This window comes from Rutilus rutilus, assembly GCF_951802725.1.
Source record: "Rutilus rutilus genome assembly, chromosome: 16".
Lineage (NCBI taxonomy): Eukaryota > Metazoa > Chordata > Actinopteri > Cypriniformes > Leuciscidae > Rutilus > Rutilus rutilus.
This window is the reverse complement of record NC_140224.1, coordinates 28,875,237-28,899,436: the sequence shown is the minus strand read 5'-3', so window position 1 is coordinate 28,899,436 and position 24,200 is coordinate 28,875,237. Positions and strand designations below refer to the sequence as shown.

Sequence of the window (24,200 nt, the reverse complement as noted above, 5' to 3'; positions counted from 1 at the left end):
AAAGCTTCTTAAATGTCCTAATTGCACCAAGGCCTAATCCTGGCTTAGTCTAAGACCTGTCTGTGAAACCAGACCTTAAGGTTGAGATTTTTTATGATACAGCCTAAATAAAAGAAACAACAGAAAGAAGAACTTCTTAAACTTGAAATTAGCATTTATTTGAACAAGGTTCTTTCCAAATTACAAGTCTGTATTTTTCATTTCACAAAATATTTACAACAGAAAATCCCTCCATTTTATCCCAAGTATTCAGTTAGTTTCGTAACGTTCATTGGTCAATTTTTCTTTTACTTAAGTAGTTAAAAAAAAAAAAAAAAGTAAAATAAAATAATAATAAAACAAACCAAAATCTTCATTCCCTGTTTCAAAAGTCATTTTTTAACTGCTAGAAGTTTTATTATTTTTCTACGAGTGCTCATAAACTCTTTTCCACATGCACTCAGTAACAAACAGGAAGCCAGAGGCTCCGTTGCTTGGAGCCGGAAATGGCATGAAACACAAGGAAGAACAATTACAGCATGACAGTAAATGCAGAGGCATCAAGTGCACCATGACCCTCTGAACACAGGCCATTTAGTCTTCGGCTGACACTTTGCGCTAAAGCCACCGTTGAGTAGGATATAATGAGAGGCCACGGTAAACACGAAAGAATGTGAAACCAATGCACCCTGCGTTTAACATACAGGATGTAAAGGGTGCGTTTCTGTGGCTTTGAAGGGCGTGAGAGAGAGAGAGAAAGACAGCGCCGTCTGGATGGGGACCAGACTGAAGGTTGGGGGTGGAGGCACGTTCTCGGTTAGCCTAAGGAGAGGACTGCGAACCAAGGTGAAGGACATTTCCATTAAAAGCTGCATTCAGTAGGGAAGGTCAAGCCAAATGAACAATGGCGGCGATGACAATGCTGTGCTGTTCCAGTTTCCGGGTCTGTTAAAAACTGAGCTAACATGTGCTTGTGCGATTTGTGATGAATAATAAGACCACAGACTCCAATTTAAACTAAATGAAAGCTTAAATATGGAAGGGCTGGGAAAACTATACAGAGTTTTTGCACATGGCTGTTTTAACAAACAACAACCATGTGAAGTTAATAAAACTTTGTGGGCTACAATTCTCTCAACAGTAATTCGCCTTAAGTTTCATTAACAGCTGACTTAATGGTTTCACTGCTGACTTCCATCGTCTCGCCCGATGAGTCAACGGTAATTGCGAAAAATTTGGATCTTACAAAGAAAGTGCAACATTATTGATGATTCAACAAATGACAGCGTTCTCCGTTATTTCTGCGTCTCTTGCAAACAGTGAGTGTTATTTTTAGAAGAGCAACTTGCGTTCATGGTACATAATCACAACACCATTAGTGCCTAAATAATGTGCAAAGCTATGCTTGACTGTGATATTAACATGTTTTCCCCTCGCTGCTCTCGGACATCAGCAGTTCATTCTAAATGATTGATAAGATCTGCATACAAAAGTGCCCCACATGCATCTCTTTAAGACATCTCTAAGTGGAAAAAGACGCCCCAACTGGTGACTGGCAGCAGTCACTGGAGCAAAGGTTAACTGGTGACGTAATGCTTGGTGGAAGACTGGCCGTAGAGGCTGTAGAAGTCAGTGTGCCTGTGCGACTGAGAGGCGTCGATCCAGTCGCGCATGGACAGGCTCTGGAGAGACTGGGACATGGCCGGGGCCGAGGGCAGAGGGGCGTGGGAGTACTCCTGCGAGCTCACCGGCCAGGGGAAGGAGCTGGAGCGAGGGTAGGGTGGATGTCCACGGTGGTTGGACACGGAGGGCACCCCTGAGCAGTAACAGTTATCGACCGTGCACATCAGGATCTTCCGCGCACCATACTGGGGCAGCTGGGAGGCGCTGCCGTTTGGGTAATGGGAGTGCGGGAATACCGAGGCGGAGTGCGGTAGGGGTTGAGAGCCGGAAGCTGAGCTGCTGCTTCCTACATGCTGGGTGGAGCCACACGGCCCTAGAGCTTGCTGGGAGGACTGACCTTCGCCTGGGGCAGAGCCCTGAGTGAGACTCAGGCATGGCTGCTTGGCAGCACCAGGACCTGATGAGGTGGAAGAGTCCATGAAGCTAGCGCCCGCTCGGCTGCTCCCGCTACCTTCGGGGAATGCCACGGAGTGCCTGCGCTTCTCACACAGATACGCCGGAATACTCTGGAAAAAGTTTGCGGGAGCACTGAACGGAGCTGAAAATGAGATCCAAGTATTAAAAAATGATTATGGAAATGGTTAATTATTAAAGAAAAGAGCATACAACATCAGAAGGTTTTATATAATTAACACTTGAATATGTGCAATTTCTCATACATACCTTCCAGCATCTTGCAGAGGTTTTTCTCTCTTTTCGAGATTTCAGAGAGAAAGAGTTTGGAGTTGAGGCTGCCCACTTTGTACGGTGACAACGTGATGCCCACGTACGACTGAGACCTAGAGTTCAAAACCAAGTTAATGTTCACACTTAACACAATAGCAGCACAGGAATGATGACTAATGAAGCTTATGATAATGATTCATGTATGAAAACACAGTGACTCACCTGTCCATTAGTATTTTCACAGATTTTGTGTTCTAAACAGAAAAAAAAAAAGACATTGTATATAAATATATGAAATTGTGTATCAATATAAATAAATGGTAGGGGGGGGGATAAAAAAAGAAAAGAAAAACCAAAGTAAGGTGGAATGTAGTTTTGCATTGTTTCCATTCACATTGTTCTAATAATAATAATACATAAAAAAATTAAAGAATGCCATTATTTAAGTAAAAGTTACAAGTCAAGATGCAAATAATATATTAAAAGCCTTCGCCTAGAAAAAATAAATCTACAGAAATGGAAGTTTGTGTATCAGCTTTTTAGTGGCATATAAAAATATTGATAAATAAAAGATGCAGACAGCAAGCTGGCCCAACCCACCAGTGTTGTGTGAGGGTTTTTGCACAACAAAGTTGTTGTGTGGGTTTTGGCACTCAAAATAAAGCCAAAAAAATAAATAAATCCCATAACAGATTTTTTGCCAGTCAACTGAATGTAAGAAGCTAAAATAAGACTGCAGTGAATACAAGGCGATCCAAGGACAAGATGATAAGAGATGCATGCGATCACGTGCATGTCTGCAGCAGACTTTTATTCAGTTTGTGAATAGCAAAAAAAAAACTTCTAGGAGAAGATGGCCAAATCTATATTTCTTGATTTTTCCAATAGAAATAGAAATTATGCTAACCGGTATTTGTTCAACCCCATGCTAAACATCTGATGTCTCGTTTGATGAATATCTCTAAAAATCACACTGTTTACCTCAAGGACAACAAATAGCTGAATCTGATTTTAAAAATGTCACTTTATATTTCCTGGATTCCAGATAGGTGACCTATGTATCTAGCACATGAAAAATGGATGCCTATTCGGCACGGGGCTAAAAATAATAATTTCCTGGCACCTGTTATAGTTTGCTATAAATCGAGTTCACCAATAGCAGCCTGGCAAAAAAAAGAATATCTCCATCATCCTCATCATGATAAAAGGCAAAGGCACTTTAAAACACTGCTAAATGTCACCATTTATAACAAACACAGGCCATGTAATATTGACAATGGCAATAAAAGTCAGGTCACCTTCATAAAACCGATTTCCTCTGCCTTATCGAAAACCATCTGAATGGAGCTGAGCAGTTTCTTTGCCTCTTGCTGTTTCTGGTGAAGCTGCAGGGCCTGTGCCGAGTTCTCCTGGCAGAACTTGGAATGGGCCTTATCCAAAACCTCCAGGGTCTTCCCCAGATCTTCCTCCAGGAGCTGCTGCATTTTCTGATACTGCAGCTGCACCTCCTCCTTCAGGTGTTGCACTTTGTCCTGAGGTTCCACAGAGAAGCACAAAACCATAAATTACTATGCAAGTCCTGCGGTGTCTTAACAATGGGGGTTATGCAGAGACTGCATCTGATGTGGATGATTAGGAAGAGCCACTGAGGAACTGGATTTGTTGTGGTACAAGAACCAGGCATAACCTTTATCACAAACCTGTATGAATGTACTAATGTGGTCATTAATCACATTAATAGGAAGAGCGTCCTGTATTAAAAAGCTAAGTGTTTGGTTCCAAAGCAAAGGATGCAGTTGTTCTGCTAATAATGATAATAATGTGATTTAGCTCATCAATGTTTGAACATATCACACTTACTTCCATGAGACATTTGTCAGATTCTAATTTGTAGAGTTGCTCTTCTATGTCCTGAACACGGTCCTCGATCCGATCCTGCTGTTTAATCAGCATTTGCTGCAATACAAAAAGAACTGATTAGGTCAACATTGTTTTTTTTTATTCTAATATATCAGAATATCTGGCAACGTTGAGACAATCAAAATCATGCGATAACCGTACTGTAACTCATTATAAATATAGTAATAATTACATTTTAAAAAAATAGAGAAGAGTGAAATAATCATAAACCATTTTTTACCACAACCAACCAAATTTGCTCCTAGTTTTCAAAGCATACCATACTTAAGATGAAATAAGGTTAAAAAATATATATATGTACTGCATCTGCAAAGCAATTTGTATGCAATTATGCAAAAACTATAAACATATTATTTGTATATTAATGACACATTATGCGAGCTAAGATATTACCCAAGCCAATTTTATTCCTCGCTTTAAAAATGTATTTTTTTCCACCACCGTCATTTGTTATGAAAACCCCTACATGGCCTGAGGTGGAGTGGAAATGACACTTTGGTGAAAATGATCAAAATTATAATAATTCTCCTGTGTGCATGATGTGTTGGACTTTGTTAATAAAGCAAGGAAGAATCACAAAGCTACTGTAATGACATGTTTCTAAGGAAACTTAAAATGTGCATTTAATACATCCTAATATTAACAATGTTGCTGAATTATACATGAGCAAAAAAAAAAAAAAATCATGAATATTCAATATTTATCTCAGTCCAAAGATCAAATATAAATGACAATGAGTAGAATGCAAGCTATATGCTATAAATAAAAGACGACAAGATCCATGTTCTGCATTAGTAATGTTGGAATATAAATTCCGTTTGATCTATAAACTAAGAATTCTTCATAGTATAAAATCATTTTCAGTCTCGTTTTATTTCTAGACAATCTAGCGTTTTATATTATTGACTAGCATAGTTCTTTTAAAAACTACATAAAGAATATGAGAATGTGGCACTGAGACAAAAAAGACTGGTTCTGTTGTGATGGGACAAATGTAACTTTGCTAACTTCCTGTTTCTTTCTTTTCAATGAATGCAATTGTCAAGGCCCCGCAGAGAAGGCCTGGTGGCTGAAGAGGAATTTCAATTATTTTCCTTTCATATTCAATGGCAAACAAAGAAAAAAAAGAAAGAAAAAAACACAATCAACAAACGACTTGCGACGCCTCACAGAAGTTCAGTGGTACCTAAGGAACAAACCAAATTAGTTTTAATTAAACAAACGCCGCGTGCGAGAGGCAGTCACCAAAAAGAAGGTGGGGGTGCTGTCATGGCAACAAAGCTCTTTTTTTCATATCTGTATATTCAGAGGGGAATATGAGGGAGGAAAAAGGAGGAGGAGAAGGAAAGACAGCATAGAGGAGAGCAAAGAGAAAGAACGAAGGCTCATTTCACACTGTCTTTCCCCATTTTGTCTTTGTCTGCGTCCGAGGCAGAGACAAATCGTGTTGACCCTGTGAGTGTGTATTTTGGAGCAAAGCTCCGTAATGAATGCAGGCTAGCTCACAGATAAAACTGCTTCCTGTAGAAAGAGGACAAACCTCAACCACATCAAGCCACTTATGCTCAAAAGCTTACAGGCGAAAAACAGGACTTGCGCTGCCAAAGTTGACTGAGGGCATGTCTAATTCAGTAGCGTGACGTCAAATTTTAATAACCTCACATGCATGGGATGAAAGCTTAAACAAAACAGGTATTCTTCATAGAAGCAAAGAAGTCAATTTTGCTATTTTTCTTCATACTTGAGAGTAACACTCTTATATAATTCTGATTCATCTCAGCTACAAAGAGTAAAAAACAAAGGGAATCAATGTCAGTCTTCCGAATGCAGCAGTACAGGACAAACGCAAGACCCAGAGAGGGATGCGCTGCAAACTAATGATCTTCAATCACACCGTCTGACAGACGCTTATAACAGCTGACTGTACCCTCTGTGCCAAATGAACTACATCAATCACTGCCGATGATGCGCGCAGCCAAACCTTTTCCTTTCAACAGATTTTGTTTGCGGAGCGCATGACAAATTGGATCCACAATCACATGGTACTGGGTAAACTGACTTCTTTTTGCGCATCTCGCTTGTCCATCAACTTGATTTTCTTTCAATTTAAGATTTGGATCCAAGGAATTGTATTGGGCTGTGAATCAGACTCATACAGACTACACTAACCTCTCTACATACACCATATATTTACAGCAAGATATGCAATATTCACTTCAGTCCGGTTGGAGATCTTCCTCATTTAGAGTTTTACAGGGATGATACTTTATTAAAAGCCATATGGAGCCGTTTTCAACCTATACAGCTGCTTAATACAGTATTTTAAATGGATAGTTCACCAAAAATAAAAATGTGGTCAATCATATTTACTTACCTTCATGTCCGGCATGAAAACCTGTATGACTTTCCTTCTTTTGTGGAACAAAAGAAATTTGAATGCATTTTTGTCCATACAATGAAAGTCAATGGGGTCCAGGTTTGTTTTGGACTCCATTGACTTTCATTGTATGGACAAAAATGTTCTTCAAAATATCTTCTTTTTGTTCTGCAGAAGAAAGAAATGACAGGAGGGTGAATCATTTTCCAAAATTGTAATTTTGGATGAACTACCCTTTGAAATACTATGAATTTGGCGGGTGGTGACGCGCGTCAAAATGGGCAACAATACATGACTGGTTTCTGAAAACACAAGTTCGCCATCTTCTCCTTTACAGATTGAATTGGTGTTTATATATTCTACATCAACAATCAGGACCAGAAGAAAGGTCAAGAAGCAGAAAACCGCATGGAGACAGAGAATGTCTTTGAAGCTCTAGGATCTAAGACCATGGCCTAATTGTAGTGACTGATGAGCTCGGGCTGCCGGCAGAAGCCTGGAGGGTGGAACCTAATACCTCATGGCAGCGGTGCTGGCTTGCCATCCAGGACGGACCTCTCTCAAGGGGGAATGGGGGTAGGGTGCTCAAAATCACTGTCATTTCAAACCAGCGTCTCCTCCGCCAAGGTCAGAGTGAACGAGGCAATAGCAACCTTGCCCTGAGCTACAGCCCCAGACAGAGCAATTTTGCCTTGTAGCAGATGAATGTGGAAAGACAAACGGTGTCCATCAAAGGCGGTAAACATTAGATTCACAAACACGTGCTACCTGCAAAAAAGAACTATGGAAATCCCAAAACATCCCAAACATGGTTTCAGTTTCAAATAGCTTGGGCAACACAACAACTAGAGTTCATTTTGTAGATTGATTGGTCATTGCCTGCATGTCCTGTCACAGAAATGCCTGAGATAACTGATGGCATTTGATTTATATAATCAACATAAATGGAAATTATGCTGACAGCAAGCACATGAATCAAATTAGAGGCACGCGAGGACTGCTTGACCTTTTATAAACATAAAGCTACTGTAAAGGAAAAAAGCATAGGCTAATATGTAACTCTCAGCCACATCCAGTATTAGGCCTAACTAAAGATGTATGTTTTCAACATTAGGAGCAAATATAATATTGAAGCACCACTCTGGCTGTGACACTGAATTTTATTTGGTTTTAGGTTCATGAATTGCCTATAAAAGAATTAAAAAAAACATCTACTATAGCATTGTGCATTGCTGATGATTTAAAACAAGAAAATCCAGGTTGTTTTGTTGCAGCGTGCCTTGAAAATGCAAGGGGTTGTTAAGGGTAAATTAAATCCAAATCTGGCCTTTTCCCTCATCTGTGCCACAGAAAATAAGACTCATCATTAAATTCTCCAGTCGCAGTCCTCCCCCTCCCCAAAACGCCACGCAAGGATGCACCTGTGCTGGGAAGATAAGCCCAGAGGAGAGCTTCGGTATTGTTTGCAGCTCTACCCAATTGTTTATCATTCAAATGGAAAAAAAAAAGGGGGAAGGGGACTGAATAGTTAGCAACTGCATCGATAAACCTCACCGTCTCATCCACCAAATCCAGAAGTGAACCACAGCCTTGAACCTGGAAGTAAAAAAACATAGCATGTGAAGAAGTAGTGGCCACTTACTCTGATATCGTTTCGTCTGACTTCTATATCGCACACCGCATGGCCGTGGTTGGTGGCACATCTGGAGAAGCAGCAGTACTGGCAGACGGCCACATGCTCGGTTTCACAATGATACAGTCTGTATTCGTCATGCTGTGGACAGCTCCAGGCCCGCACGTCCTCGGCATCCACCAGCAAGTGTCCAGCGTTGGAAGAGGGCTGTTGGAGATGGGTCTGTACGTGGGAATGGCAGCAGGGAGCATTGCACCTGAGGCAAACCTTCTGGGCTTGAAGCGGAGGACCACGCCGGCACAGAATGCAGTGCAAGACTGCTGGCGTCTTCTCAACGTTTAACGCGTTGAACTTCTCCACAATGTTGGACAGCTTGTGGTTCTTCTCCAGAGCTGGTTTTTGGCTGTAGGCATGGTTGCATTCGGGACAACGGACCATTCCTGCATCTTTAGACCAGGCCTCATTGATACACATGCGACAGAAGTTGTGTTTACAAGGGAGCTGAACTGGCTCCGAGAACACATTCAGACAAATCGGGCATATGAGCTCTTCTTCGAGACAGTTCTTCCAGTTCTCAGCCATTTTTAATGCTCACAAGTCAAGGTAAAAACTGCATAAAATAGGCCTTCCTCTGGCGATACCTGAAATGGGTGGAGTGGGAACCACAAGGACCTTGTTTTACCCCACAAACCTCAACTTTGTGCCAATGAGAGTATGAATACTCCAGCTGAGAATACTTTTAGCTCAAGGAAACATCATTACACCACCCACTTCTTCATTCGTTTGTGTCAACTGTAGGCGTCTCGAGAATTTAGTGTTGCCACAGCACTAAAGTGGACTTTTCTGTCTTGTGACTTTAAATGCCAACACACTTGTTCATATCCTACATGTGTGGCTCTGGTTCGCCCACTAGTTATCTATTACGACTATGAATAATCCAGTCTGCTGACGACCAGCTTGACAGCTTCTCGTTCACAAGGTAAAGACACGTTGATAGGCCGTTTTTCGAGAACAGCCTCGAGCGAGAGACTAATAAAAGCTTTTGAAAAGTAAATTATAATTCTCACGACAAGGCTTTTGTTGTTTTTTACCGCTGCTATTTTGACATAGCATTACACTGACATGGATTTTATCCCCAAAGAGGATTATAATGGTTCTCCATACAGACGTGCATTACACTTTACACTAAAATATTCATATCTCACATCCACGAAGCGTGTTTTATAGTTGAATTTCATAGAAAATAACGATCTTAAGCAGACCAATCGGTTAATTCTTACACATATGTGTAGACTACGCGCATACTAGACTTCCCCCTCATTATAACAAAGGAACATAGAGCGAACATACACTGGTATGTAACGTTAACCAAGTCAAGAGAAAACTGGACTGCCAAGTGCCTTCACTTTGATCTCTTCAGGCGAGAAATAAATGAAGTCTTATTCCGATACACCTCCAAAAATAAACAGACAGCGAAACGGAGTGGTTCTTGCTACTGGAGTCTGTCATCTGCCATCTTGCGTCCCTCTTTAAAAATGAAAAAGAAAACGTCTCTGTTTGGCCCCCATCAAGCCTCTCTCGCTTTAGTGCTTAAAAGAAATTAAAAGTGGATTACAGGCGTGCGTTTCTTCGCTGGTTCCGAATCCTATCGTGGCTGATTCCTGAGAACGTGCATCCATGGGTCGATCCTCAAAACGAGCCGATCTCACCATGGTATTATTTATGGTTTTTCCTCTTCTCTCGTCCAGGCTTTGATGAGGGTTGGAATGCAAGGACAGAAAAGAGAGTTTCAATACACACAGAGCTTCACACTCGCTCCTCCCCTCCCAACGACCACTCCGCCAATCACGTGACTCATCCCTGCTTTGACATGCAAAAAGGAGGTGCTTCGAGCCACTAGGCGGGGCTTTGTTTAAAAGGGCAACTACGTCGCGAAGATTAATAGGGGAATATTGATTCAGCCCAGTGACTCGAATCTTTTGAACAAATTCACTAAAAAGAATCATACACTTTCAGTAATCAGTGTTTTCATGCCAGATTTATCAGAAGTCGGCGACCAGCTGCGAGTGTCTTTTTGTGTATTATGATTTACGAGGCAAATTGTTCACAAGTCTTATCATTTATTACCATTTGCGTGTCTAGAGGGGGTTTCATAAGGGAGACTTCAAGGAAGAGAAAATATGAGACACTGTTCGGAAGTGAATGATAACGAATCATTCAAAAGATTCGATTAAAAAACAATGATTCGTTCACTAACAAAAAAACCCATCCCTGGCTAACTCTGTTCTGAGCGTGATGTGAAAATAGTTTTATATTTACACAAGTATGAACCCACCCAAAAAAATAAAATTAAAATTATGAACCCACCCTTATTAATTAGCCTCCCAGCTATATGGCGAACTGACAGGTCATTGTTTCCTTGTTTTATTTATTAGAAAACCTGTCAGCCTGTCAATAATTTTTTATTTTTTTATTTATTTTATTCTTGAGAGACCTTAATTATCACAGAAAAGATCGATATTTTCAACCCATACCCAGTTTTACATTTCCATTCATAGCTTCATTGACTGGGTTGCCCTTTTAAGAGGAGCTTCGTCATAACCAAAAACATGATCAGTTCAGGGAATTATGTGAAAGGGGGGGATAACGGGGATTTCTTACTCGAGCTGTAATGACACGAAGTTGTTAAATTCGCTGACATAATCCAGTCCTTCCCACATAGGAAACTACTCAAACATCCGACAGGTGACGTACACACAGTACAGGAAAAAGAGTCACATTCAGAATCTCTGAGTAAAGAATAAAGAGTGTTTTTAAGGGGAGGACGACGAGCACTTGCTCTACTGCTGTACATGTGAGCAACATAATCATAATTAGCAATTAACTATGCTATATCTCACGGTCTTCTAGACAAAGAGACAGAAAGCTGAAATCTCTAGAGGCTTCTGTATGTGTCCTCATGGGAACCAATTACACAAAAGTAATTTGAAACCTGCACCTACCTAGTCATGTGGTGCCTCGTTTTGGTGGATCATTCAGACATTTATGTAGTATACACCAGGTGTGTGCACATTGGTTTTGCTATTGTAATTTATAATGTATGTAAAATGTGTTAAATGGCTAAATCAGGGTAACAATGTATGAACTGAATCCTTTAAAAGGTTTGGTTTTAGGCCTGTACAAATTATTATATTTTAGAGTTTATATTGGTCAATGCTGAATCAGTAACTACTTAAATACAAGAACATCACATAAAGACATTAATGTTATAAAACATTTATTTGCAAGCAAAATGATTTGAACAGTGAGCAAAAGCACTAAAACTCACATATCCTAATAACTCACGTTTCCTAAAATAAATAACCCTAAAATACGACAAAAATATCAGATGTGCCCGCTGTGCACCAACCAGTAGTTGATAAACAGAAAATGTAACCATCTAAGGACTAAAATAGTAAGACGTGTCTTCTTGTTTAATTTTTTTTGTTTTGCAAAAATCATACAGTTGAAATTCTGAAATGAACTTTCACAAATATTTAATCTTTACTAAAAGTTAAGAATATAAATTTGTCAATAAAAAATTTAATTTGGAAAACCCTTATAAAAAACTATTTCGGTAACTTTTTAATTTTAACGTCAAATTGGCCAAGGAATTAATTGCTTCTCATCAGTCAAATTGACAACTCTGCTTGTAAAACACAAAAATAAAGTGAATTTGGACATTTGGTACAAAAATAAGTTAGTTATACACGCTAGTACAACAAATTTACGTTCATGTGAACTATAATATACATACTTTTTCAGTAATGATAATCATCGATAGCAATGAGTAACTGAATGAATTTCAAAAAGTCTTATAAAACAGATGTTACTTAGCCACAAAAAAAAAAAAAAAACTTTAACAGCTGGTCGAATTACAAAGACAATGTATTTTTGTTTCAAAGTCCTGAAAGTATTAAAAACACCACAAATATCCATGCAATTTCATATCATGTATCCCTGGAATGCCGCTGAACACTTAGTGTAAACTTGCCCTTTCTCAGAACACAGTGTTTTTTTCTTTCTTCTTTACATAGAGTTAAAACATACAGTCAAGGGAGATGTGATTAGATTTGGCTTGATTATCAACCCATACAACTATACACTGAAACTTCAGAACAGATAGTTTGGGTGGCAGTACTGTTCAATATGGTCCCAAACCACTAGATTGTTCGAACTGTCCTTTCATATTTGGTCACATACTCAATATAAATACCCAATTGTTAGCAAACATAGCAAATTAAGGCAAGTTTCAATAAGATGGGACCTACATTCTCTCTCAAGTGTCTTTTGCAGTATTTGGCGTCACCATTCTCCATTCAGGGCCTGTTGGCAGAATGCCTGGGCTTGGGGAATGTCCATGACTCATCTCTCCTTCCTCTTCCCCTCCCTATAGGAGTATTAGATAGCCTTGACATCAATGAGGTGGCTGTGTTGGGCACCTTGCCTCAGGGACTTGATGTTTTGTAGCCTTCGCCCATGCAGAGTGAAGCGAGACCATGCCAGCAGCTGCAGAAGGGCACAGGAAATGGGCACAAACACCAGCAGGTAAAAGCAACCCTGACGCAGTGGCACAGGGAAAGAAGGAGCTGCAATCGGTGCTTCTGCCACTGAGTTCCTCTCGAAGATGTCATATCCTGGAAAAAGACAATTGAAGATACATTTCCATTAAAAGTTTGAGTTTTTTAATCTTAGAAATGTATTTTAAATTCAGGATGCATTAAACTGAACAAAATATCAAATCAGTTAAGACATTTACAAAGTTACTTAAGATTTCAAATAAAACAATTTTTTTTATTCGTGAAAAATTATCATGGTTTCCACAAAAATATTAAGCAGCACAACTGATTTCAACATTGATAATAATAAGAAATTATATTAGAATTATTTCTAAAGGATCATCTAACACTGAAGACTGGAGTGAATTGCAATAATGTTATTGTTTGATCAAATAAATGCAGCCTGGATGAGCCACTTGGTTTAATATTTTGCCATCTAATTTAAAATGTACTGGGTCAAACAAGTGCAATGCATGAGAGAGATGCTTTGTTGTCGCATCTGCTAAATGATTAAATGTGAATTATGTGATTATTGTTTGCAATGCAGGTTTATTCACAGCACACACACACCTGTGTAGAGACACAGCAGCCAGGTACCAATGAGAGGGGCAAAGGTCTGACCAGGCTTGGTTACCAAGGCAACCATGCCAAAGAGCAGGGCAGAAGCTGCTTGTTGCCGGTGGTTCAACACAAAGTCCTCATCCACTAGGTCTGTGATCACCAGGTTCAGAAGTTTACAAGTGCCCTCAGTGAAGACGCGATTACTACGGAGAGATTCAAACAACACAATTAAACAATAAAAATAGATAAAAGACAATGCTGATGAAAGATTATTTGAATCTGTTCTCAGAGGCTAATGTGCATCTTTTTATTAATTAATCGGTGTTAATCTTGTCAACTTAATAAATGTAGAAAATGTTTGTTTTTTGTCAAAGATAAAGAATAGCATAAAAAAAGAGAAATGCACATTATCACAATTAACAGATTTTAATTAAATACTCTAAATAGCTAATACTTAATTTGCAATCTGCCAAGTGTTCCCTAAAAGGAGACCAAACTTAAGTCTGCACGTATTACTCCACTTCACAAGGCAGGTGATGTACTTGATCTTCATCATGTTCTAAAGTTTTGGAAAAAATCTATAAACAACTTTCAAATTATTTATGCATTAATAATATTTTAATCACCATTTCAATCTGGTTTCAGGACCAATCATTCTACCACTACTGCTTTACTTAAGTTTACTAATGATGTGTTCTCAACTGCAGATGATGGTGAACTCACAGGTGCAATTTTTCTTGATTTATCTAAAGCTTTTGATTTAGTTGATCGATATTTACTTTTAGACAAACTCCATGTTTTTGGTCTTTCTGAAAATGTAGTTATGTGGTTTAATTCATACCTGCATAATAGAAGACAATGTTTAGTATTAAATGGGAATAAATCAGATTTTCTGGTTCAACCAAGAGGTACCCCAAGGCTCAATATTGGGACCACTTCTTTTTTTCCATTTATGTCAATAATTTAACTTCAATTTAAAAAAACTGAAATGTTCAACTCTATGCTGATGACACCGTTATAGATGTATATAATTCTCTTCAGTATGATTTTAATACTTTACAAGATTGGCTTTTGGATTAACGAGTGCTTAATAATAGTCTTGTATTATGATGTTTGGTTATAGACAGAAACTTAAATCCAAAATTTGTTCTTGTGTAGTATCATGTAAAGACGGTACTCCTTTGGATAAAGTTGATTTTTTTAAATACCTTGGTATATGGCTTGATTCTGAACTTTCCTTTAAATGACATATTAATCATATTTTATTCATATAATTAGTATTTTACATCGATCTCAAAATAGTTTTTCATACAGTGTTCATAAGAAACTTGATTCTCAACTTATATGTCCAATGCCATTGATTATTGTGTACACAATAATCAATCTTAAGATCTTATTCCACTTAATACAGTATATAATAGACTTCACAGATTTATTTTGGGATTATCTTTTTTTACTCATCACTGTACAATGTATGATGCACTTCAGTGGCCATCTCTGCATTTAAGACGACATATTCATTGGAATTTATTTTCAAATGTATTTATTTTAAATATCCTAGTTATTTACAACAATATTTTGTACCTTTCTCTTTAAATTATCAAGTTAGACACACTGTCCAAACTTTTTTTTTTGTTCTTTGGGTAAAATTTTTTTTGTTGGTAAAACAGCTTTTATGTTTAAAGCCCCAATAGACAGGGATAATTTACCTGCGGATATTCGATCTATTACATCATTTAGGATGTTTAAACAAACTTCTTTATCTCATTTTGCGTTGGACATGCTATCATTGAAGGTGTCACTGTTTATATTGTTTATACTGTTTATATGTATTGTTAATTTATATTTTGTTTTGTTTTTGTCATGTAGTGAATGTGTTACGCTGTATGTTGGGACCCCCTCGGAAATGAGATGGTGCATCTCATGGGGTTAATCCTAATAAATACATTTAAAATATAAAAGTCATTTTCAGGTCTATGCTCAAAAAGTGGGACTGACAGTTAACAGGTTAAACAAAAACTACTAAACCCACACATTTAGAACCTTCAGAACTTCTGAAAATGGAAGGGCTTGTAAGAAGCTCATTTCTCACCTAGCAATAAAGATGCAGAGCAGGTACACCTGGTCCGCCCCGGCTAGAAGCATAGCTATGCTGAGGCCCAGCTTTAAGAGGAAGAGCCAACGGACAACCTGGTAGACACCCAGTCTTTGGCACAGCGTCAGGAAGTAGAGATTGTTCAGATGAGGTGCAATGTAAGAAAAGCCTGTGTCACAGGAAAATAGAGAATTAGTAAAATACAAATTTTACTACACCTACGCACACGTTTATCCTCATACATGTATATATATCGCAAATCATAACCTCACAATAGGTTCCCACAAGCAGGTATACATAGCCAGCATTGTTGATGTGCTGTGGCCATGTGAATGATTTCTTTCTCTCTTACCCAGCAGGAAGGAACCGGTGGAGGCAGAGATACGGTCTGACAGGAGGTGCTCCAAAAACAGAGGAAAGAAATTGTTGTTGAAATGGCAGTGGAATACCTGCGGATGGTAGAGGAATATATATATATATAAATCGGTTCTCTAATTGGATGATTTTAGACAATACCACTTTAACTTTTAAGTTTTTACATTTACCTGTACAAGGTTCATAGAGACAAACCACATAAAGTTCTTGTGACATGACAGCTGCTTTAGATATTCTCCAAGAGTGACTGGCTTCCCAGGTGAGGTAAAAGGAGCTTGACCGACACTCAGTCTATAAGAACGTCAAGGAGGATGGGCAATCCAACGGGAGGAAACAAAAGAAAAAAAAGTTAAAGAGAAATTCTTACAATAAAAAAATAGATATAATAAAAAGATGACAAATTCTGATTGGATGAGCAATGAGCATCTCTGTTGCAGTAAGCGATTTTTGAAAAACGCTGTTGAAATGTGGACCAAAACACACGTGTAGCCAATCAGCAGTAAGTAAGAGGCGTATGCACTCATGATGGGGAGTAGAGCGATCCTTTTGGGTTGGGGCGTGTTTGTTTTAGTGATTTCAAATACCAGAAAATCGCTTACTGCACCTTTAATAAAACTCTCTACCTGCAACCATAAATAGTCTACAGCTAAGCTAATTGTCTATCTATAAACTTTGTTACAATGTTAGCATTTCACAGGGCTGAAATTTGTAGTCCAGCAACTCTAAGTTTTGATATTCTGTAAAATAACTCCCTTTTCATCAAAGAAAATAATATAGGTTGGAAAAATTTGCGGTTGAGTAAATTATGCCAAAAATAATCATTTTAAAGAGTCAAATATTCCTTGAATAAAGAAGCAGGAAACAAATACTGCATGTTCATATCCAGCGCTATCAACATCCCTTCCTTGAGCAAGGCAGTTAACCCCAGGTTGCTCCACGGGGACCGGCTCTGCAATTAGTGTGGTGTAAATTGCCTCAGATGAAAAGTAACTGCTAAACGACAAGTAATATTTAGCACTGAAAAACAATAACTCTTACTCAGCAAGCGCTTGGCTCTCGTTCTTGCGTAGAAGGATTTCGTTCTGAAACCGGTGCTGCAGGAGACGTGAAACAATGTAAAAGCCTAGCATTGAAAGAGCGGCTAGAGTCACACAGAAGAGCCTGAAGGAGTAAAAGTCTTCCTTGTTCCAGAAGGAGTAAGAGAGGAAAACGGACAGCGAGCCCATCGCACTGAACAAGGAACTGTGGAAGTTGAGGCGCGTGCGGTCATGTGCAGATACGGCCAGGTCAGCCAGGAGGGCGTTGTGGTTGAGGTCGACCACCGTGAGGAAGCCATCGTAAAGGCACAGGCAGATGAGGAACTGCAGTCCAGGCCAGGTCCAGGACACCCAGAAGGCCAGGAACGAGAGGGCAAAGAGAGGCCCGCTACGAGATAGTGCCTGCAGACGCTTCAAAACCACCTCAGGGGATGTGATCTGGGACCCAGACCTGAGCAATCAAACACAGAGAGAGATGCATTAGATATGTACTCGTCCTATCGAACTGTGGATTTCCAGTTCCAGTGAATAATCTTACTGTGGAGAGCTCAGGAATGAGCGGTCACTCAGCCAGCCAAAGAGAGGGTCGTTTAGGCTATTCCATATCAGAAACACAGTCTATGGAAAAAGAAACAACAAAATGAACAAAACAAAAACATAACTGGTCTCATATTCAGTTTCTAAATAAAGATTATATAAAGTAACATATATAATATGTTAAAGGCTTCCGACAAATTAATTATTAAATGCTTTTTAGACAAATAATTAAAAAGTAATTCAAATAATTTGAATATACACTACTGTTTAAAAGTTTGGGGTCAGTAAGATTTTTTTTAAAAAATTAAAAGAAGTCTCTTATGCTCACCAAGAATGCATTTGTTTGATCAAATACAGTAAAAACAGTAATATTTTGAAATATTATTCATTTTAAATAAGAGTTTCCCATTTTAATACACTTTAAAGTGTAATTTATTTCTGTGATGGGAAAGTGTCACATGATCCATCAGAAATCGTTCTAATATGCTGATTTGGTACTAAAGAAACATTTCTTATTATTATCATCAAGGTTGAAAATAGTTGTGCTGCTTAATATTTTTGTGAAAATGAATAGAATAGATTAGAAAGTATTTATGTAAGGGATAATCCCATGGCTAGCTGTGCATTAAACGATTTTAATGCATGACGTGGAGGCAAAGAAGCACCCGATGTGAAGTGGAGTGCATTCAAATATTTTAATGCACAGCTAGTCATGGATTATCCCGCTTATACCATGGTCATTTGCCAGCATTGACAAGTTAAAGCTATCATGTTTGCAGAGCAATATTTGATCGGAAGGATAAAAATAATGGTTATTTTAATTAATTATGGCTCGTTAGATCTAGCATTCTGCCCACTTTAAATCAGACAGAGATATAGTAGGGCAATAAGATTACATTTATTTGAATGAATGAATTATAGCATTTATCTGAATTATCAAGAGAGAGAGAGATGCATGTGTGAATTACCTGCATCTGTGCATCATCTCTCTCTCTACTAACAATGAAGCTGTGAGTTTAATTCCTTCAAAAACAGCAATGCTACCCCCTAGTTGCTGAGAAATATAATGTAGGGATTCAGTAGCAAAGCTATTTTATTAAAAGCAGCATTGAAAACCAGTTTCTGTGCTCCTGAAAGTGTTTGTGTGCACACCGCAATCTCTGATCTCTGTGTGTTTGTAGGCTTCAGCGAAAGCAGCATATTTGAAAAATGCACACCAGGACAGACCAGGGTACAATTGAAATAGAAAGCATTTGCAACATTATAAAAGTCTTAATGGTAACTTTTGATTAATTTAAAGGGACTGTGTGTAGGAATTTCTCCCATCTAGTGGTGAAATTGTGTTTTGCATTCAAACGAATAATACTCTCCAGCGTCTCACTTTTTCAAATGCGCGTTGCATCTATGGTAGCCGTTATGTACTAAAAAGCTATGACAGGATGTCTTATAAATATAATAGCACTTCAAGTTTTTCTTCGGGTGAACAGGTTTGTTATTTAAAACAAACTGAAACTTGAAACAACGAAAAAAAGAATGTTACAGTATGAATTACTGACTGTGAAAAACATTAACTATGGTAATTAGTAGTAATGCCTTCTTTACTCGTTATATTTTTTGAAGTACGTGCATTGTTAGATATCATCATCATCATCAGAGCCTTCTCTAACCTTACTTTACTCAATAGCTGCTATTAATCAAAGAGCCTGTTTAACTTTTAACTATAAATGTTCTACTGTCTATATAATAAAGTACACAACCAAGCAATGAAAAAAAAGCTTGTAATTAAGACCGTAACATTGACTTACCTGTCGAGAAGAAAGCAGGCAACTTCAGGGTCTCTTTTGAAAGCTTTCTCCTGCATTAGCTATCCCGACATTAACCCTTGTTTTTGTAATCTCCGGTCACGTTTCCTTTTACGGTCTATTTTGGACTTTTTCGACGACGAGGACTCATCCTGTGACTCAGCATATGTATGAATGAACGGTGTATAAATAACCGTGCAGTGCAGCCTTTTAAACTTGCCTCTCTCTGCTCTGCTCCTCCGCTTCTGCTGGCTTCAGTCACGTGACGCTGGTTCTGAACGAAAACGCGTTGTGGAAACGCGTTGGCCTAGTACTTTTTGTCCCTCTCTGCTATATAGTTTTTCAAGATGGCGGAACTACATGGAAGCCTCCTGTGGACCTACCCGTCCCATGCATATAAAGATAATAAATGCTTCGTTTACGAGGATTAGTCTGATCATTGGCATAGGTATTTGTACACCATTGAGGGCATATTTATTAATAAAAATATTGATTTTAGATAATAAAATACCTAAAAAGCTACACATAGTCCCTTTAATGCAACCTTGCTGAAAAAAAAAAAAATTCTTTAAAAAAAAAAAAACTTACTGACACCAAACTTTTTACCTGTTTTATAATTATTTAGAAATAACAATGTATGATTTTTTTTAAGTTCAAGAATCTTAAATAATTGACAGGTACTATATAAAATAAACCTACCTCTCCCACCCAAAACGACAACTTGTCGATCTTGTAAACAGACACAAAGGTCTCCACGTAATACAGTAAGAAGACGTTGTGGAGAATGGAGACGAACAGAGCCAGGGAGCCATAGAGCATAGCTGTTGAGACGCCCTGGCAGAGGCCCCATACCCTCCTTCCCATCCTTTGCTTCTTCTCTCCCACGCAGCACTCTACACGTCCCACAGGCCGAGCAGGGTGGGGTCATCGCTCCATCCGCCCCTGCAAACAGACAGACACCAACACAAACCGTCCAGTTCAAAACCATGCAGTCTATTATTCAGTGAAATATGAGGCTGGGTAATGTCTGCCAGCTGTTTTTAGTTTGGAAATTACCATTATTTGAATTAGATTCAGAGAGCATAATTGGACAATGGCCAAGCCAATGAGAAAACTGAGCATTTGTACCACATAATCAAGTGGCTTTGGCTTCATCTGAATGATTCAGCACTTTGCTTGATATGAATCTGGAAAAACAGGCTAACACAAAACCTTCTTCTGAGCTAAAATATTAACAACGTGGGGGAAAGCTGGGAGAAAAACAGGACAAAAGATGAATCACAGCTTTTACAAAGTTAGTCACGGAAATTGTGGTTATTTTTGTATGAAATTATTATTATTATTTTTTCAATACAAGATCATTCTCAAATCAAAAAAGAATGGGAAAATACCACAGTGAAAAGATCTCTTAAAAAAGGGCTTCCGTTATGTTTCCATGGAGAGTGTTATGGGGAATTAGCGATGAAAGCAGCCAATTTTCCATATCCATAATAACAAAAACAGCCTGGACTTCTTCACAGAGTGTCGTGTGAGCAGTTATTCAGTACTTTCCGGTCACACCTCCATATTGTGCCTGTAAAAGTGATTTCCAACAGGAAAAATGATGATAAATCCCAGTGTGAAGTCTAATTGCACATGAACCTTAGATTTTAATGAGCTTGGATGATCTCATCCCAGCTTCAAAGCTGACGATAACAAACACTGTTATTTAGTCCAGAGATTTCTCAGGGGTGAATGAGAGATGTAACCTGAGCACCATTAGTGTAGGCTGAGGCCTGTGTTTGCTATCAAATATTGAACAGTTTCCAATAGTGCGGAGAAGTCATGTGAATTTCCTTACGCACAGAGAATCCCTCTTGCTTTAAAGCCAGACATCCGTGACAACCTTTTGCAAATATCACTAACCTTACTTTGGTTTACGTGGCATATCAAAAGGCAAATTAAATTGCTTTCTGGCTTCGTTCTGGTAGGCAGCGCTCCTGATGTTCACATACTGTGCAAGCTCACACAAGTCCTTGAATTCTTTGAAAGCACCTGTTCTTATAGTTAAAGCAACATTAAAAATAACCTTGCCCCCCAGCTCTTTGAGAGAACAATGGATTACAGTTCTGGGCGGTTAAACTACCCTAAACATATGATTTCTAAGCAGTGAAGCAAAGCGCACCTCACTGGATCGAATTGCACACAGTGATTCTCATCTCATCTCTGAAGGACAGGTGGCTGCTTCCCAACAGATTCGATTCAGCAATCTTTGATCCAACACGAGATCAAGTGCCATGGAGCAAAACACCAACATTTTGGCAGTGCTGTGTTACAATGACAGGTTGCCCACCTGTGTCTGTTCTCCAGAGCAACAGGATGCGTGGGAACTATTCTCATTTACAGACCGTAACATTCAGTTCACACTCTTTTAACACAAATGCTTTGGCATACATAAAACCAACAGTCAAACAGCTACTTTTCACAGAACTCTCTTTCTTGTACTCCGTCAGCACAAAGATGTTAATGTCCGTAGCCAATTTAAAATGGCCATTAGGGTGGAATAAGACATCTTACAAAACCCAAAAAGTGATGCACATTAATTAATTCATGGGCACAATAATTAATTTAGAATGGAGGCATAATTTATTAAAGTATTGTTAGTTATAGTGCATTTAAAGACAAACTTAAAATATATATTTTAAAACAAATTAAGGACGTAACAATGACTAAATTCAGATGGCACCATTCTACTCAATTATAGGTTGACAAAAAAAAAGTGAACATATGGAAATATTAAGTACTTATCAATTTATATAAATTGATAAGTACTTAATATTTCAATATATTAAAAAAAATGTTATCAACAAAAAAGTTGTAATATATGGAAATATAAGTACTTAATATTTTTTGGTTAACCTATTATTGAGTAGAATGGGGCCATCTGAATTTAGTCATTGTTGCATCCTTAATTTGTTTTAAAAATACCTATTTTAAGTTTGTCTTTAATCACCATTTAAATTTTTTTTAAAAAATTAGTAGCCTGTGTTCCATAATCATATGAATGCAACTAATAGTCATTTCTAAACATGTACTCCATCTTCCCCTGTTACGAAACTTAATTAATTAGCTCTTTTAAAAGAGACCATGATCACACTATCAGGTTCCCGACACCTGTAAGTAAACACTAAATATCCATAAATATCCAATATTAGTGACCAATTCAAAACACCGAAACACGGATATGTCAAAAGGGCAAATGAAAATGAAAATGCTGGAATGTTATGACAATGACTGCTTTAACTCGACGATTATGCTTTGATATTAGATTGAATATTTCTGAATAATTGTTTAGAACACATTCCATAACCGAATGTTTTCGTCTTGACTGATATATTGTTACATTCTCATGGGCATAATGATACAGTGTTTCACTATTAACGTTAGATCTGGGCTAGCCGCTCACATTAGCGACTTCACTCATTGTAATTCACAACGCTGAGTTAAGATTGTTTGAATTTTATGAGCTGAAGGAAAAATCACACATAGCCTACCTCGTCAAACTATGAGTTTGATCAGAGACGTCAAACTTTAAACCTAAAATAACCCTTTAAACTACTACTAATCCTGTTCTGAGTTAAGGTCGCTAGCAGGCTATCCGCTTTCATATCAAGCAATGCGACGTGTTTCAAGTCACAGCCCGCAGACAGACACTTAACCAGTCCAGTTATATCAGACAGAGAACACAACAATATCAGTCGATCATATGATTTTAGATCGTTAGGCTGTTGGACACTTACCATGTGGAGTTGATGTCAAAGCTGCAGTCACCTGATGATCAAAACAGACGCTATAAACGTTTCTAGAGTTCACAGTTGTATCGAAACATGTCATGTGTTGGATGAGGAAGCCCGTGACGTCACGAAAATCCCTCCTCCTCCTCCCCATTACTCCAGCTGCCATCTGTACACGTAGCCTGCTGCCTACGTACACACAAACAGACAGGCACGCACTCATTTGGTAAATTTAACATTATTCTGACGAGCAGTAAAGTTTGTAACATAATTAAGGAGGAAATGCATGAATGCAAATTTCCAAAGCTCTAAAAGGCACGTTTTCTTCTTGTATGGACACGTGAGCAAGTGGCAACTAAAGCTAAGGTCTCACGGAGCGAGGTCTATTTCAAACAAACCAAATTAAATTTAGATTATACATTGATGAATACCATTCTCATAATATCCATTCAAACAATAAGAATTCACTAGTCTTCAATCTGTATTGTAGAACAATGATTATAGCCTAGTAAGAAGCTAAGCTACCTATGCTCGACAAAAAAAAAAAAAAAAAACTATTGAACATATTAACAGTCAATTCTATTATAACACACTATTTGTTTTTATGGGAACCTTCTAACAATTATTTGAAAAGAAAAATGAAGATATCATGAAAAATATATATATATATCTTCCACAATTTAAATAAATATTTAAAACGTATTATACCACAATATTTAAAATGCACTACATAGCAAATTTTAAACAGTTTAAACATTTCTGAAATGGCAATACTGGAAATAATATTTACAAAAACATTGTTTTGGACAACGACTTTTTGTTTAAAAATATCAACTTTTTGTTTAAAAACGTATCTCTTGTGTTTATTTGTTTATCTAACAGATATAGACCGAGCACAAATATGATTTTGGAATTTTAGTTTGGCAGACAGAATTCACAAAAAAAAAATCATTCAGAAACCACTTAAAAAAAAAAAAAGCAATTGTGTAAATGGATTTTTGATTCGTAACCTTATAGTTGCTGAAATACAGCTTTCTCAATTTCCATTTGACAACTAGCCCCAGCGTCCCCTACATGTTGCATTTTTAATACTAACCTCTAGGTGGCAACCAATACAAATGAATCGACTCTATCCGTGTCACAACGGTCGCACATTTAACCCTC

General features: G+C 38.1%; 2 protein-coding genes across 2 annotated transcripts; both read right to left on the bottom strand.

Moving 5' to 3' along the window:
* Positions 1–304: 304 nt before the first annotated feature.
* Positions 305–10,086, bottom strand: trim8b (tripartite motif containing 8b). Its single transcript, XM_084435114.1, has 6 exons — positions 8,268–10,086; positions 4,189–4,284; positions 3,627–3,860; positions 2,551–2,582; positions 2,326–2,441; positions 305–2,200 (listed from the first exon to the last, which is right to left on the bottom strand). Exons 1-6 carry the CDS (start codon positions 8,838–8,840, stop codon positions 1,557–1,559), a joined length of 1,695 nt encoding a protein of 564 aa, XP_084291240.1. The 5' UTR covers positions 8,841–10,086; the 3' UTR covers positions 305–1,556.
* Positions 10,087–11,518: 1,432 nt separating this feature from the next.
* Positions 11,519–23,240, bottom strand: mfsd13a (major facilitator superfamily domain containing 13A). The gene is made up of 9 exons (XM_084435115.1): positions 23,043–23,240; positions 19,963–20,205; positions 17,463–17,542; positions 16,926–17,375; positions 16,058–16,178; positions 15,865–15,961; positions 15,510–15,681; positions 13,427–13,620; positions 11,519–12,934 (listed from the first exon to the last, which is right to left on the bottom strand). The coding sequence occupies exons 2-9, from the start codon at positions 20,125–20,127 to the stop codon at positions 12,699–12,701; spliced, it is 1,515 nt and encodes a 504-aa protein (XP_084291241.1). The 5' UTR covers positions 20,128–20,205; positions 23,043–23,240; the 3' UTR covers positions 11,519–12,698.
* Positions 23,241–24,200: the final 960 nt, after the last annotated feature.

Bases quoted from the DNA above. Each gene is read 5' to 3' on its own strand.
- trim8b (XM_084435114.1), bottom strand. From the start codon at position 8,840: ATGGCTGAGAACTGGAAGAACTGTCTCGAAGAAGAGCTCATATGCCCG. The intron at 3,861-4,188 runs GTAAGTGTGATA...GTGGAACCTCAG, and splicing joins CTGACAAATGTCTCATGGAA to GACAAAGTGCAACACCTGAA. The intron at 2,442-2,550 runs GTGAGTCACTGT...TTTGAACTCTAG, and splicing joins GTGAAAATACTAATGGACAG to GTCTCAGTCGTACGTGGGCA.
- mfsd13a (XM_084435115.1), bottom strand. From the start codon at position 20,127: ATGGGAAGGAGGGTATGGGGCCTCTGCCAGGGCGTCTCAACAGCTATG. The intron at 17,543-19,962 runs GTAGGTTTATTT...CTTTTTCCATAG, and splicing joins TGTCGTTTTGGGTGGGAGAG to ACTGTGTTTCTGATATGGAA. The intron at 13,621-15,509 runs GTGAGAAATGAG...ATCTCTCCGTAG, and splicing joins CTCTGCATCTTTATTGCTAG to TAATCGCGTCTTCACTGAGG.